General features: G+C 45.5%; 1 protein-coding gene and 1 long non-coding RNA gene across 7 annotated transcripts in view; one reads left to right on the top strand and one right to left on the bottom strand.

Moving 5' to 3' along the window:
- The window catches only part of runx3 (RUNX family transcription factor 3), a 36,913-nt gene continuing 20,722 nt past the window's right edge, over positions 1–16,191 (bottom strand). For 2 of the 5 annotated variants that reach the window (XM_061301003.1, XM_061301004.1), the window contains exons 6-8: positions 11,708–11,851; positions 6,195–6,272; positions 1–2,451 (exon numbers count right to left, since the gene is read on the bottom strand). In XM_061301003.1, coding sequence (XP_061156987.1) covers positions 1,982–2,451; positions 6,195–6,272; positions 11,708–11,851 — 692 coding nt within the window. In that variant the 3' untranslated portion in view covers positions 1–1,981. The remainder of the gene's footprint in view (positions 2,452–6,194; positions 6,273–11,707; positions 11,852–16,191) is intronic. The other 3 variants (XM_061301005.1, XM_061301007.1, XM_061301008.1) reach the window with 3 other exon arrangements.
- On the top strand, positions 3,299–16,172 carry LOC133169100 (uncharacterized). Of its 2 annotated transcripts, none has more exons than XR_009718368.1 (3): positions 3,299–3,968; positions 4,111–4,130; positions 15,607–16,172. It is a non-coding gene; the product is annotated as an uncharacterized LOC133169100 (long non-coding RNA). The 2 variants fall into 2 exon arrangements; XR_009718369.1 differs by lacking the exon at positions 15,607–16,172 and adding an exon at positions 4,254–4,748.

Below are 16,191 nucleotides of genomic sequence, written 5' to 3'. Positions count from 1 at the left end.
TTGTAACACATTAGTTTTAATTACAGTTATTAAAAACTACATTTTCTGCAAACTTTACAAGCACTCATATGGAAACATGAATGATATTAATACATACAGGAATTCTTTAAATTAACATCAGATGTACATGCTTTGAGCATCAAAACGTTTTTTGGTACATTGGAAAAAAAAAAGGGAATTCTTTTTAAAAGAAACAAACGTGGCTTTTAATCCGATATACATTAAAATACAATTCACTGGTACAATTTGGCTTCCTAGTTTTACAGACTTACCACACATTTTAGCCGTCATTTACTATTTTTTACACATATCCCCCCCATTTGTTTTGGTTTCCTCTAGCTGCATGATTGCTTTCTACAATAAAAGTCTTCAACCACATTAAAAAGGGGAGCGGGGAAGGTGCTTCTTCTCTTCAGCACAAGGAGACAGGAATGAGTCAAAGGAATAAGGCCGTGAATGACTTCCAACAAGTACCCAAAGTCAGATGGGCCAACTTTTTCTAATGACGCTCTGCAAACAAGGTCTTCATTTTTTCTTCTCCCACATTGGAAGCAAACACTTTTTAAGTCACGTTACGGAAGAGCTTCTTTTAGCTCGATACCTGATACACAGAAGATGATCCTGTGTGGGCGTATGAAATAGTGCCAGAGTCAAGAGCCCCTGGCACCACTGATCGGGTAAATTAGTCCAAAAGCAACATTGAGGGCGAGAAGAACTTCAAAGTTCTTACAGATTACCCAGAACAAAGGGTTTGTGAGCAGTTAACAGCTTTCTTCTTCTTTGGCATAATTGCCGCTGGTGTCGGTAAGAAGATACCGCTGTGACCCCCCCCGTGATGCCGCTATGTACATGGAAGTTACATTAGGAGCTACCAGCAAATATGTACACAAATACACACACAAAAAAAAAAACTGAATAGGTTTGGGGGGTGGTATTATTGGAATAGTGCAAAAATTAGGCAGATGGCTTATTAAGCGCAGGAAAGATAAAATTCAAATTTGGGAAAGGATAAAAAAGGCTTTAGCGATCCATCTCACTAACAAAGTCTGTTGGGCGTGGTTCGGCGAAAATAAAGATTTCTAGTGCATCAAAGCTACATTGGAAAAACGAAATAATAACATTAAAGCTTCGGGTTCTTTTTCTCTCATAATTTAGTTGCAATATATTACACGAATTCCAAATGTCTATACTTAACGACAAAACACGATATGCATATACTGTAAAAAATATAGAGATATAAAAAGAGGAACGACGAAGAGAAATGCTTTAAGGAAGAGGGGGATACGCGCACATTTCCTGACAATTTGGCTCAAATAAATATCAAAAAGTAAACCGTGTCATCCAGTTGCAAAACACCAGACTTTTTTTCTTTCATGGAAAAAAAAGGCCTGAACAATAGGCAAAGGCTTATTCCTGCACAAACTCAAACAAAACTCTCCTCTGTACATGCCTCCAAACATTGTCCATCATTTTTGCTCCAACTTGACGACCGACATCACAGCAGAGGATGTCCGTTGTGCCCGAGCCGACCTGCGTACAGCATCAGCGAGGTCCATTTGAATAATAAATTAGAAGCAATTGTGCATACAAAGATGCAACCGGGAGGTGTTCTTTGACAATTTTGCATCATTCCAAATGGAAGCTTAGAAAGACTGATCGCTACAGCAGTGCAGCCAAGCCTTGTCTGAGTCACTCGCGGGGCAAACATTCAGTCTGGTTGCTCTCCTCCACCCATGAGGGCTGACTCAGAGTCTGTCTGTCTGTCCACTATATGGCTTCTCTCAGCTCATATGCTAGGCTTAAAGGGTACATATGTTAGCACAGTGCAAAAAGTTTACAAAATACGTCAGCGGTCCAATGCAGAAAGTCTTAATAAGCGAGTGCTATGGAAAGAAAAGACAAACATGCATCATGTATCTTTTTTTTTTTGGGCTTTTCTTTTCAGTGTTCAGGATTTTGTTCATCTTTTCTACCCGTCGAGTCAGTAGGGCCTCCAGACGGATTCATCCAGACGGCCCGAGGCGCTCATGGCCGTGGGGGAATTGCTGTGGCTGCCGTCGGCCTCCACGCCGTCGCTCTGGTTGTTCAGGCCCGGGTTCATCAGGCTGTTGGCTCCGCCGGCGCCCGAGGCCCCTGAGCAGGAGAGGAGACGGGTAGGGGAGCGTTCGCCCCCGGCGTTTGCCACCATGGAGAACTGGTAAGACCCAGATCCTGTGCCGTAATACAAGTAGGAGTTGGATTGGAAGTTCTGGCTCTGGTTGTTTGAGTAAGGAGGCGGCAGGTAGGTGTGGTATCGAGACGGAGCCGACATGCTGAGGCCGCTGATGCCGGTGCTGGAAGTGTTGGTGGAGTAAGGGAAAGCCCCTGGGTAATGAATACGGGGGTCTGAGAAGCGGGGGTCGGTCAGCGGGGACGGAAACGTGGTCCTCTGCTGGAAGAGATCCGTTGTCCCTGTTGGCACAAACATGGAAACGGATTTTGGATTTGGACTCGTTCAGTGCCATTGACGGTAATAGACGCCAAAGGTATTGGCGGTGAATGAGTTCAAATAACATTTTCTGCATGAGTTTTTTCAATAAGAACTATTATCTAAATGTTTTGTGTGGGCAAAATTGATCCAGGAACACAATGATTGATGTGTTCTTGGCAATCATCTTCATCTTCCCACAGTCTCATAAAGATGAAGGAACCTAAGCAAGCCCACCTAACGCTCTTCTAAAAACTCAAGGCATTCTATCTTTGTCCGCACAATGAAAAGAAGCTTTTGTATAAACAAGACAACTTTGTTGTGTAACTCATCATAAATCGTACTCAAGAGGCAGACGTGAAGACAATAAAGGCAAAAAGGAGAAGAAAAAAAAAGCCCAGAACAAAGAAAGCATCTTGGCAATATCATATAAATGAATGTGCTGCCATAACCTCAAAAAATTGCAATGTAACTTGCTTGCAAAAACAATGACAAAGAAGCATAGTTTGACCTTCTGATATCATCTCAGCTCCTATAGAAGTTCAAGCTGGAGCTGAAGCAAACGCATGGCTCTGCCTGACTTGTCGAGTGTGTTCCCTTGTCACGCTGCCCAAAAGTGACACATTTTGGACGGAGGCAATATGGCCATAAGCCATAACCGTAAACGCCCTCAATCCAGTTGACTGACGTTCATCATCGAAACTTCCTCATACCTGCTGACACCTGCTGCTTACGCACACACCCGACCCAGCGAGTCCATTAGTTTCGCCGCTTTCATGTGCCCACGTGACTGCAAGTGTAAAATATGGATTTGGATGGCAGCAGAAAAAAAAAAGGATCTTGTATCAGCAAGCAGTTGCATGCAACAGCCCTGAGGGGGGAAAATGCCAAACTTGCGTGCCACAGTCTTGTTCAAATGTCTTTTCCCTATGTCTGGGGAACCGGGGTCCATTTCCAACTTCCCCCCCAAAAAATATTTCTTTGCACTTTCCACTGGTCCTGCTGTGTGCTTTTTTTTGGCCTTCTTTTTGGGGGTGTCGAGGGGTGGCGCTGGAGGGGGCTGTTTCTTTTTCCAGAGTCTACCAGGCGCTGGAGTTGATATCTGATTTCACGCAAGGAAAATTGGAGCCTTCAGCTGCTGCGGATTCGGGCGAAGCCCAGTCGGCGCACTAATTCCTCCCGGACTCCCGAAAGAACTCTGTCTGTCTCTTTCTCTCTGTCTGTCTCTCTTCATCTTCTTGAGTCTGTGCTATTTTTAGGTCTCAGGGTGCAGCGCCGCAGAGAGGGGAGGGGCCCCGGCGGCCCGTGGCGGCGGCCCACCTCGCGCTTGATTGGAGTTGGGGGAAACGTGTTGGCTAAACTGCGGTGGGGATCCGACTCCTGTGTTCTTTCAGGGGAAACTCGACTGGACACGTATCACAACATCTTAATGGGCTTGTGCAGTCTCAAAGCTCTTGGCCGGAGGCCAAGCGGAGCTCGCTACCACCCAAAACGCTCAGAGGTACAGTAGCTCCCTCTAGAGGAAAGGGTTACGTAAACTGTTTTGTAAATGAGAAGCAAAAAGATTGTGTGTTTTCTCTCGCCGCATACTTTCCTGCCCCCACCCGTCCACCCATCCATCCATCCACCCATCCTAAGTACAGGCTTCGCTGTTGCGGCTGTGGTAAGTGCGGTGTATCGTTGGCAGAGAAAAAGCGAGACTAGTAGTAGCTGCTTGTAACCTCTGCATCCCCAAACCACACATGATCTCCATTAAGGCTCATCTGAAATGTGTTTGCAAGGACAGGAGAGGAGATGGACCCCAGAGGGCTCACTTGGCACAGTCCAAAGTCTGTGATGTTCACAGGCTACAAAGCGAGTAGCGGGGAACCAGAACTTTTTTTTTTTTTTTTTTTTACAAGAACACAGTGTTCCGTTGCTCCTCTCCCTCTGAAGCGTAGCGCCACACACTTATTTCATTCTGGGGTGGAGTCCTCCGTCTCATTTTTGCTTTGCTTTAAAAAGACCACTCGTGGAACCCAGATCGGATTGGAGCTTTGACTCATTTGCTTATGCGGGGGTTCTTGTTAACACAAGGGCAGTGTCTCGGCCCAACTGTCTTTGTGCACGCAGGAGGTGATTATTAAAGAGGAGATGCAAATCCAAGTGCTCACCTGTGAAATGTTTACATAAGCTGTGACGGCCAGCAAACAAGCAATGTTGCCTCAGGCAAATTGGCAAAGGGAAACAAAATGGACTGAAGCGGGAATCATCTTTTTCCTCATACTTTCCATGACATACGATGACAATCCGCTGAGGTTATAATAAAGTTTGCTCAAGCTTCCGTCTGTGGTTAACAGGTTTACTTTGAATAACTGGTTTAGGTAACTAGAAACGCATGTGGTGTAAAATGAATGTTGATAACTGGGTGTGAATGGCACAGGAGAGCCATCTCCAATTGTTTATTGAAGTCGTGGCCACTGAATCACGTAGAATGCAAATGATTTTCCAACTTTTGCACGTCAACATGCGTCACCTCGGCGGAAACATTTGTTTGGTTTAATTTGGAGTAATTTTCAATCTGGGGCAATGGCTGTTCAAAAAATGACAAGGTTTGTTTTTGTTCGAAAGTGACCAAAGGCAAAGCAGTGTCACTGGGTCAACGTACAAATCGTTGTCAAATCGTATCGATGACTCAGCGCACGTTGTGTGGCATGCTGCTTTGTGGTAGGTGGGGGACAAATGGGAGAAGAAGAGGGCTGTTTGACAACTGACACAACCCAAATTGCCAAGAAACAAATGAAAGAAAGGAGTGGGAGGGAAAGATGAAGAAAGTGAAACAGGGTGGCGGCGTCCTAGGAATGTTCCGAGCTGTTTGAGAGCCCTACGGGCAAAATGAAACAGACTCCAAAATTGTCAGAATGGCACACCCTGTGTCGTGCCCGCCTTCCCACCGCTGTCTCCACTGTAATTTACTATTATTCCTTTGCCTATTTTAAAAGTCAGACAGAATATAAATTGATTTTAAAATCTCTGCTTTGATAGGTGCTGCTCCTGGGCCTGTTTCTCACCATCCACCACTAGCCTGAAGTCACCGTACTACTATTTACTGTCATTTCTTGACTATAAGATTACTATAAAATTTGTGGAAAATCCTCATTTGTTCATATATAACCCGCACCGGACTATAAATTTGATTTTAAACGTCATGGAAAATCCAGAGAGAAGCCGCATTGGACTATAAGGTTTAAATCTTGGGCAAAAAGTAGCGACTTATAGTCCGGAAAATACAGTAGTTGGCTTTCACCCCATGGCCACACGAGCATTGGCTTATATAGAGCATGGGTGTCAAACTCGAGGCCCGGGGGCCAGATGCGGCCCATCACGTCATTTTACGTGACCCGTTAAGACAAATTATGGATCGACTTCATGTGTCAATAATAAAATTGAAAACTACAGATACTGCCAGCAATTTCTATTCCCATTCAACTTCAAGTATTTGAACCGTTTTTACTAGTCTCTGATTTCAATGCTAGTTCTTCATCAGTGTAGCTTATACTATAATCTAAGGCGTTGACAGTCATGATGGCCCTCCGAAGGAAACTATGAGTACCGACCCCGGTGATATATGTAGAACAGACAAAATACGTGACGTTATTTCAATTCACATGAAGTCTGGAAAAGCCATCCTTCATGTGAGCAAAATGGAAAAAAGTCTTAGCCGTGTCAGGGCTTGGCAAGGTCTTACCTGGCCATGGTCTGAGGTCCTCCTCCACCTTGCATGTCTTCAGAGAAGGGGCGTCTATCTGATCTTGCCACAGGGCTGCTGAAAAACACAAATTGCATCAACATTACATGCCATACAGTAAGTATATTTTGGCATGCAGAAGGATGTGTAGGTGGTCTATGTGCAGGGTGAGGAAGTCAGCACCTGAGTAATATAAATAAATCTCCTCGAAAAAAAATCACGACAGACCCGCCAAACTGTCTTGGCATGTGGAGATGTGTCTTCCTGTCACAGGCTGGCCTCTGCTGACTGAGCAGTAGGCAGTGACGGCTGATTTTCTCACCGGAGTGAGAAGCAGCCTTGGAGAAAACATGCCTGATGGCTGCTTGGCAGATTTTTGGGGTCTTGCAGACCAGACAATGAGACTTGTGAAAGTCAGCAGGAACAGCAACGCAGCCAGTAAAGCTGTCAAGAAGCAGGTGGAGGGAGGATGGGCTGGCCCAGCGCGTGGGACCCTACTTCGCACTCAGCGGCCACACCGCAAAAGGGCCGACATAAACAGGCTCTGTTTGCGTTTGGTCTGAAATGATGCACTTGACTCGAGTCCGTTTGGACTCATGTTCCATGGACTGATGAATAACAAGTTTTGAAAATAAGACACCAGTAAAAACGGAATGGTAATAAAAATGGCTACTTTGTGCAATGAAGACAATTTGAATATTGACACGTGACCATGCACAATTTGTCTTGGCGGGCCACGTAAACGATGTAGTGGGCCGTACCTGCCCCCCCGGGCCTTGGGTTAGACACCTATGCTCTAAAGGAAAATGGTTCATAATGATGTTCACCTATAGCCACACTGGGCTCAAGATCCACGCTTCCCCTTCACTTCCTCTGCAAAGGACCAAATCAGCACTCAGTCCCCGAGAGGTCCTGCACTATGGCTCACAATGGCAAATTCTTACATCTAAATGGCCTTATTCAGACTGGCCTGCAAGCAGCTGGTGTGATTTGCTCAAGAAAATAAACATTTCCTTCAAATATTTTGATTGGCCAGCAGACAACATCAATAGCAGACGCACAGATTACCCCTGTTAATAAAAAAAGGCCCACCCCTGGGTGGAGCTGGCTGGGGGGCTGTAAATGGGAACGAGGCGGCTCCATTGCTAATAGCCAGCTTCTCTTATGTAGTAGCGAGGACATAAATAAACACTTTTTGAAGTTTACGTGCAGCGGGCAGGAAGAGGCAAAATGGCTGCCGTCCTCATGACTCCGGCTTGCCCGATGCCTCTCAGATGTTTGACGAAATGAAGCGTGTCATTGAGAAACAGTCAAAGCGGGTCCTTGTGCTGGTTTCCTCTTTCACTTAGGCCTTAGGCGTCGCAGCAGCAGCGAGAGAATGCCAGAGCGTGAGCCAGCGACAAGCAAAGACGCCAAGCAGAAGAGAGAGAATAGAGAGCGTGCTAGAGACGTGAGGAACATGGCCTTGGCTGGGCTACGTTGGACATTTGATATGTCTTTTGAGCCCTCACTTATAACGTGAGCAAAAACAAACACATGGGCTGAAAATTTGCAAGTTCTTTTAGAGGTCTTGTCAACCCCCCGCACTTCCTCCAGACTCAATAGAGACTGTTCATGGGCTCGCGTGGAGTTCCTATAATTGCAGAAACTCGGCCTAAGCCTGAAACTTATACAAACAATAGTGGCCGGTGAAGTACAACTGGCTTTCACTTCTCCTTTTTTTTTCTTTTTCTTTCTTCTACACATCGAACCTGTTTTTCTTGAAATATTTTCATTTCAAAGTATTCCTTTCAGGGTCAAAAAGAAAAGCTAACCACAAGAGAAGCTTACAGGCACCATAACAAATAAAGCTCATGGCGGCCATTGACATATTGTATAAATAGTGTCGTGTTTTAAGGACTAGTTTTGGTTGCGTTGGCCTCAAAGGGCCCGACTTCCTGCTGAGGTTTGGCACCAATCTTTGGCCACACTTTTAAGTCCGCGCCGTAGATGGCTGACGGTGAAAATTTCCTGTCTCGCTTATGCACCTAATTGGCTGATCATGTCACTCTGGATGTGGGAATTACTCCCGTGCTCTTGGCTGTGATGCTAGCAGAGCGCCACCTCCAAGCTGGGGGGGCCAGTCCACTTGTTTATGTGGAGTAAACACTGTGGTCGCTGTGGACTAGGCTGCTTCTCCATCAAACAAGATTTTCTCCAAGCCAGTCCAGCTCAGGCTTACAGAACAAGAAGGCACAGCCGCAGCAGAACAGGAGGAAGTCGGGGAATGTGCCCCAAGTCTCATTAATGGGGCGAGTGCAAAAGAATTTGGGCCGTCAAGGTGGAGTACATCAACAAATTGAGGTTGATCATTCCGTGGCTGATTTTTGACTTGATGGCAGAAGGTATCTGATACTCTACTTCATCTTTGCTTCCTCTTTGTTTAAAAAAGTGTGTCACGTGACGTGCCAGAGCACGCTGGGCCGGCAACTTCACTCGGCCACACCCCTTTCCAATGACCGGAATGTCTGTCACCTGCTCCCTCTCGTTGTCTCATGTATTTAAACCCTGCCCGTGGTCCTTTCATCGGGCTTTTGCCCCGGTTTGGTTAGGAGGCCCATGGTCAGAATTTTATCCTTGTCCAAGTGGACTTTGGCTGGTCGTTATGTCTGTCTGTGTGTTTGCTGGCCGTGAGTCTCTATCCTGTCCGTCTGTGTGGTGGGTTCCCCACCTACCTCCCTTCCAACTTTCCCTTCAAAAAACTCCACCTAGTTCAAGCTACCTTTGGTCACCCTGGCTCAACTCATTCCTGACACAGTGATCGTTCGAGGCTGTGGCAAAAATGGGTTGAGTTTGGTCTGGTTTTAGCATGAAGGGCAAAACTGGAATCTTTTCTAATTTCTAATTCTGTTTATTTAAGACAGGGGTGTCATTTTTGTATCGCTACATGAAGTCGATGCACAATTTGTCTTTGCGGGCCACATCAAATGATGTGACGGGCTGTACCTGGCCCCCGGGCCTTGAGTTTGACACCTCTGATTTGAGCTCTGTTGGAAATCTTCAAAACATTTTTAAACCTTAATTATTGTTGTGATGCAAGATGGCGCGGTCACAGTTACATATTTACTCCAGGATCTATCAGAGGAAGACAGCAAATTGCCACCCGCAGACAATCTAGAATAACAATTTAGATCTGTTGCGCGTCAGATCTGCTTGACTGCACGAGTCAAAGCCTGGATTTCAAACCGCACACGCAAATACACTCCCATCGTAGTTCGCTGGGAATGAGCGACATGTCTAGCAGGCTTACCTGTAACCGCAAAAGAACAAAAACAAGCAGTGAGGGCGACGACGTCTGCCAAAGTGCAGGAATCCTGTTACTGCATGCTCGGGTAATCATTTCTTAATTACTCCGTCTGTCTGGGACTCTTGTGAAGAATTTGCATTACTGACAAACTGTGTGTGGATGTCTATTTTTTATTTATTTATTTTTCAACGGGCCTGTGGGGCAATTTGTGTGTGCGATACACACATGACAAAAGTGAGCCACTCGTTTAGGCGAGCGAGATTAAAAGTACTGCATCAGCAAATTACAACAGTTTGGTCTGTTTATATGTAAACACCTTATTTTATGAGTTTGATGAAAACAGTCGTCTTTATGTTTGAACTTGTAAAACTGCTGCCTGTGCACCATTCCTTCATATGTGCTCCAAAGTAGAAAACCTCTGTCACGTTAACCCCCCCTTTGCAAGATAACCAACGCAAGACAGGTTGTTAATTTGGACCAAACCCATTTCAGAAGCCTAACTGTGGCCAAATGCCAATTGCGGGATCCAAATTGTGAGGTTACACACCCGAGACTGTGATTTTAATTATCTTATTGAAGCAACGCACGCTTGGGCGAGTTCTGTATTAATGAACTACTGTGGACTACCACAAAGGCAGTGTGAAAGTGTTTGTGGACAAGGTGGGAGGCCGCGGAGTCTTTGACTATTATTATACAGCTGGTATGCCTTCATGGCATAAATACCACATATTAAGGTGTGTGGGTTTTCCAGCCGATCCCTTTCTTTGTCGTAATCACACACGCCTCTCTTAAATGGCCTCCAGGCATTGGCAAGGCTAAATCCTTTACCCACCCTAGCATGCTCTAATAAGGATAATGAGTTGTCTGCTCAAAGTGTATATACGGCGCATGTGTCGGTTGCAACATCACGACGCTCGCAAGCTACGCTTTAATTCCTCAACTAATTACGTGTGGGGCAAAAAAAAGCGTCAGTCACTCTTGTGTACCAGACCTTGAGCATTTTCTATCACGTCATTGAAAATGTAGATTTAGAGAGCTGGTTATTATCTTGGATAAGCTGTCATGAGAGAATTTTCAGATCATATTTTAAAAAAGGGAATTATTATAATCATTATTATTACAGCCAGGACCTTGTAATTGTAAAATAATCAATTTTCCACTTGTACAATTCACAATACATTAAGTGCCAAAGTATGACATTGAATCTAAATGCATAAATGGAATTTAAGAGAAATATAATACATTATGCAATATTTTTTTTCTCCAGACACGATTAAGTTACAATTAAATATCAGCTTAAATTTTCTTTTTCAATGTCACTCCTCCAGTTGTACATCTGACTTTCATGAGAGCTGTGTCAATAATAACAAAAAAATATATATTTATGTCCTGAGGTTATATGTCATACTCTGGTGCCTGAAGTGGAGCAAATCGTATTTCTACGATAAGTTGCTGTCTGTTTGCATCCTTACTGTACAGTACAGGCTGTGCAAAGCACCTGATTTACAATCAACAATAAGTTGGGGAGCTGGATAAAAGTCCCTGTGTTATCCTTAGTCAGCTGCTAGATCCTGCAGAACCTACGGTGTAGGTCCATTCTGGTGACTCAGTGCTGGGTAAGCTGAGCCCAAGGCCAAACAATGGTGAATGGCTGTGATACACACTGATAATCCTCCACCCACGCATGGTCCCGAGCTCACAAACAACCACCCCCAAACGCAGCAACATGCTGATACCAAGGTAATGAGATTCATTAGCAGTCATGAGAACTAAAGAGTGGGCGGGAAGAGGAGGGCAGCAAACGGTGTGTGTGTGTGTGTGTTTAGTCTGCGTGAGTCCAGACGTGGAATCTTGTTAAAAAGTCTTCTGACATATGACAGAGAGTCATCTTCACCCACGCAGCTGTTGACAGTATATGCACACCACCTAAGTCTGAGTCCAAGTCCACTACCCCCCTTCCAGTATTCAGCCAGTCTGAGAGTGACGTGATTGCCAAGGTAGCGGGCAGCTGCTACATTCCTGAGGCTGTCGTGTGTGGAGTGCAGAGGCCAAGTTCTACACCCACGCCAAGTTTGGGGCTGGCGGCACCTGGCCGCAAAAAACTGCACGCTGTGGGGGGGGGGGGGGCCTCGGACCCGCCAACGCGGGCGGGGCATGCGGGGACAGAGCTGACACGGACTTCCCTTTGCTGATAAAAGATCCGAGTGAACGTGTGACAATTGCTCACCTGGTGTGGTGCTGAGGTGGCTCTGCGGAAGGGGCCGAGGATTATTGTTCACCGGACCTATTCGCATGCTTCGCTGGTAGCGCTCGATCTCTGAAAGCCTGTCTGAAAATTGCTTCTGAGAGTCTTCCATCTTCACTCTGTGCCCTGAAAATAAGCAACGGTAATCAAATGTTATTCTACCGATGGCATAAAGGCTCTTGTCATTTGACCTCACAAAAGAAAAAAATATCAACAAGTAATAGGATCTCCATTTGGACCGCTTCCCACTTTTCTCAAAGTCGCTCACATCATACAAGGGGCCGACAAAATCCTGTTTTCAACCTCCGAGTGCAAAATATTATTGCCCTTGAAATGCCCCTATGGGCCAGACATACCCAAACTGCACCTGCTAGCGTGTCATCCACAGATAACACCGGTAAAAAAAAAAAAAAAAAAAAATCATTCCCTGACAAATGTTATTTTCCGTGAATCGCCAGACTCAGAAATATTGAACAAACACAAATCCAGTTTGGACCGACGCAGCACTTAGTCATCGGGAAAGTCCCGGATGGAGTGAGATGCTATCATCACTATTTTGTCTTTAATGAGAACATGAGCTCATATTTAGCGACCTTCATCATCACTTTTATTGTTAACGATGTGAAAAAAAAAAAAAAAACTCTCCTCGCGGCTTTTACGTGGACACTCACATGTCCGCTTACACACACGCACTTTACATTTATCTGGACACACCTTAAATGTCCGAGTCCGGATGAGGCTTATTCCCTCTAATGGGAGGAAGAGATTTTAATGTAACGCGCCAAAACTGTGTGTGTGTGAAGCGGCATGTATACATTCTGTGGTTTTCTCATTGGCATCTCTGCAGACTACCCTAATGGCTGGATTTGAATATTTTATCACTATATAAAGGGGGCAATATGGATTTTGCCCGTCCTTTCTCTCCCCTGACCCATGGGCAATATATCTTCACTTGGAGGCTGACCCATGGGTAAAGTTTCCTCTCGTTTACCGCTCTGTCCATTTGGTCGTGCCCACCGCATCCCCTCCATCCCGACAATATAGAAATGGCAAGGCTCCGAGAAGACGCACACACTGTTGTGTTGATCTCCGAAGTACACGCCGAGCATCTTCGCAACATCAGCTCCAACAAAGACTGCGTGCTTGTGTGTGTGAAAATGAAAGAGCCGCTAATGACTCATCTGTCTGAGCAGACACAGCAGTTGTGTTTGTTTTTTGGGATGTTATTCCACCCACCGGGCCAGCCTGTGCCATTCATTCCCCGGGAACACACACTCCGATACACCACATGGACAAAATGACGGGCTTGTCTTTGCAGCTAGAACAGCTTCCGATCCCCTGGAAATATTGATCGTTATTGTTTGATCATTGATCGAAACGAACATTGTGAGCCCGATCAAGTTGTTCCGCACCAAAAGCGATGCGTTTATGAGCCTTGCTTTCTGCACGGCGTTACAAAATAGGGCCTTCCCCAAACAGCAAAAACGGAAGCGTGATATTGCTCGAAAAGGTTTTGCTACGATGAAGAGATAAGGATTATGATTCAAAGAAATTCAGATGAGGAAGACATGGCGAGATAATGCTTTGCACATCTGGCTCACAGTCGAGAGGGCGGAAAAAAAAAAAAAAGATTAACACACATAAAAAAAGTTTGTTTTGTAATAAATAATAAAAATAAAAGTTAATTAAATTCGAAAAATTCATATTAAATATCTATATTTATAAATATATTAATAATCAATAAATTAACCTCAAACCTTTTTTGACCCAATTTGGTACGGTCCACTTCTGTTTTGAACCGCAATAGAGAGAAGGAATGAGAGTCAGATCCCCCTCCTCCTCTTTCCCCCTCTCACACACACACATATATTATGACACACACGCACAAACATGCACACACACACTCAGTCAGTCAGCCACACTGAGGCTACTGTCTGGTCTGGGGGCTGCCAGGGGAGGAAAGCCTCCAAATATAGCCCCCTATATGTGTCCTTGTGTAGTTATTAAGAGATTTACACCACCTCAAAAGGATCAGGTCAGGGAAAGTATACATCCCGCCGATCACTGCATGAAAAAAAAAAAAAAGGGGGGAAAAAATAATAATTGGGCCGTTTTTCGAAGGCCGCAAGAGGAATAGTGCGCCTCTTTAGTGATCATTCAAGCTGGCCGCAAGCGTGCACACACACTTGAATGTCGGTTATAGTCGGGCGAGAGGGCTATTTTGAGGAGCTTCATTAGAATGACGCCAGGAGATCATTAACACTGGGGCCACAGATGCTGTTAACACCTCTAATCAAGCAGGAGGAAGCATTAAGCGCTCTTCCTCACCTTCTCAAATGTTTGCTTGTCAAAATGACACACTTCCCGCTTGAGTTGACTTGCATGGACGATCAGTTCCAAGTTTCTTCTCAATCCTCGTGTCATGTTATGAGAGTTCATAAATGTTTGTAAGATATCAGTCTGCGCTTAGGTGTGTGAAGGTGTCAAACTCAAGGCACGGGGGCCCAGATACGGCCCGCCAAATAATTTTATGTGGCCCGGTGGAATTGTGCATCAACTTTATGCGTCAAAACTAAAATTACAAATTGTCTTCACTTGTAAAAAAAAAATCGCATTGTATCTAATAATCGTATATAATCTAAGTCATAATGGGCCTCCGAAGAAAACTACGACGACAAGAATGACTCTGACGCCCCTGCTGTATGTTCTCCAGCCGTATCTCCCAGTTAACCTCCACGTTCAGGTTAATTCTGCGTCTTTGGCTTGTTGACCCCAGTTGCAGCAGCGCGTCTGGGTGCCGGAGATTCACTGCAGCCCCATTTCAGAGGGGTTTTTGCGGTGGGATGAATATTTGATGTGTCAGTGTGCACTTAGGAGAGAATGCCCTGTTTTTCTTGCAATGATATCATAACCACAAGATAGAGCTGGGAGACAGGGGCCAGTGCACACATGAGGCCTAAACAGCAATACGTAGCCAAGCAGAAATGGACGCTGTCCATTTACTAGCCTCCTTTCTCAATCATCTGAAAGCATTATGGAAGTCTATGAAGAACAAATAAAATGCTTAATATAAAATGTCTGGTATTAATAATGGACCGAGGAGGAATGGGCGTGTGTTTTATCTCGACTGCAAAACGACTTCCTTTCGCATTTCTGGGCTACGCTGCATTTTGCGGTGGAGCTGTGAAAAGTTGTTTTTTTTCACGAGAGCGGCTTACCGCACGGCGTATTAACAGCGAACCTGATTGAGTTGTGGCCAACTTTCCCTCCACAAAGCCTGTATCAGCCCAACATGGAGACAATATTTGCTCAATGCGCCCGCGAGTCGCATGACAGCCAGTACTACGACCTCCTTCCTTCCTCCCTTCCTTCCTTCCTTCTCCTCTTTGGGTGTTTGCCGAATCAAGAAACGTGTTCCTCTCCGCGTTAAACACAAGCTCCGTTTTAGTTGCTGCTTTTACAGGGGCAAAGTGAAACCCTATCCAGACAGCAAAAGGGCAAAACGTGCTTTGGCCCAAAGCCAACTTTGCACCCGGTATATCTGAAGTGTAAATATTTGTATTTGCTATATAAATGGACTTGATAGGCTCCGGATAACAGGCTACAATTGAACATTGAAATGAAAACTATGTGTGACCAACTGTAAAGTCAGTGACGGCCATTTTGGAGACGTTCAATGGGATTTGCACGAGAAGCCCGGCCGGCGTGGAACGTGATCCATAGTTTGTTCAAGTGGAGCAACAGTTGAAGCGTGTGAGCAAACTTCCGGTTTCAACATCTGTTGAGTAAAGTCATGCACACCTGTCTTTCTCTTCCTCCTGTTGCTACCCGGCCTGTCTTTCCGCCTCTTTTTCTTCAACTTCCCTTTTTATTTTTTTCAGGTCTTGCTCAGTGTGGATCACCGCAACTCGGCGCTCCCAAGGCCGCCAATCACACGTTTAGGTATCTCGACCGGGGCCGATCAAACTTCTTGTTTTGAGGCTGACCCTGAAGGATGTGGTTTTTACCCTCGGTTGGCGATTGTGGCTGTCTCGTCTGGGCCTAAATGAGTCCCGTGCTCGCCGCACGCAGACGTTACACAACTGGAAGCCTCGTTGACATCAACGCTTTGAAAGCAAATAGCACGCATATTTATCATAATTAAAGGTGTGTGGGCGGGATGTGTGCAACAAGGCCGACTTTTATCTTCTCAAACATTCTGCTGCTCCGTTTTCATCGCTATCGCAGCGCTCGGGTCCCTCAGGCAGATGCAGCATTGGTCTCGGGGGACGAGCGGCAGTGTGAAAAACCCCCCTCCCGTCAACGGAAGTTGCTACATGAGACTGCTTGAGCAGAGAGCGCAGCCTTCCTTTTCTGATAAGACGATAACGCTCGTTGCGTGTGTCTGCTAAATGTGTGCGCGCCGGAGGCAGTGCCACGCACGAGGGCAGGCCTACAGGGAGGCAAGTCGAGGCAAGCAAAGAGAA

This window comes from Syngnathus typhle, linkage group LG16, assembly GCF_033458585.1.
Source record: "Syngnathus typhle isolate RoL2023-S1 ecotype Sweden linkage group LG16, RoL_Styp_1.0, whole genome shotgun sequence".
In the NCBI taxonomy this organism is placed as follows: domain Eukaryota; kingdom Metazoa; phylum Chordata; class Actinopteri; order Syngnathiformes; family Syngnathidae; genus Syngnathus; species Syngnathus typhle.
Note: the sequence above shows the minus strand (reverse complement) of the source record. Positions and strands in the feature narration are given on the sequence as shown.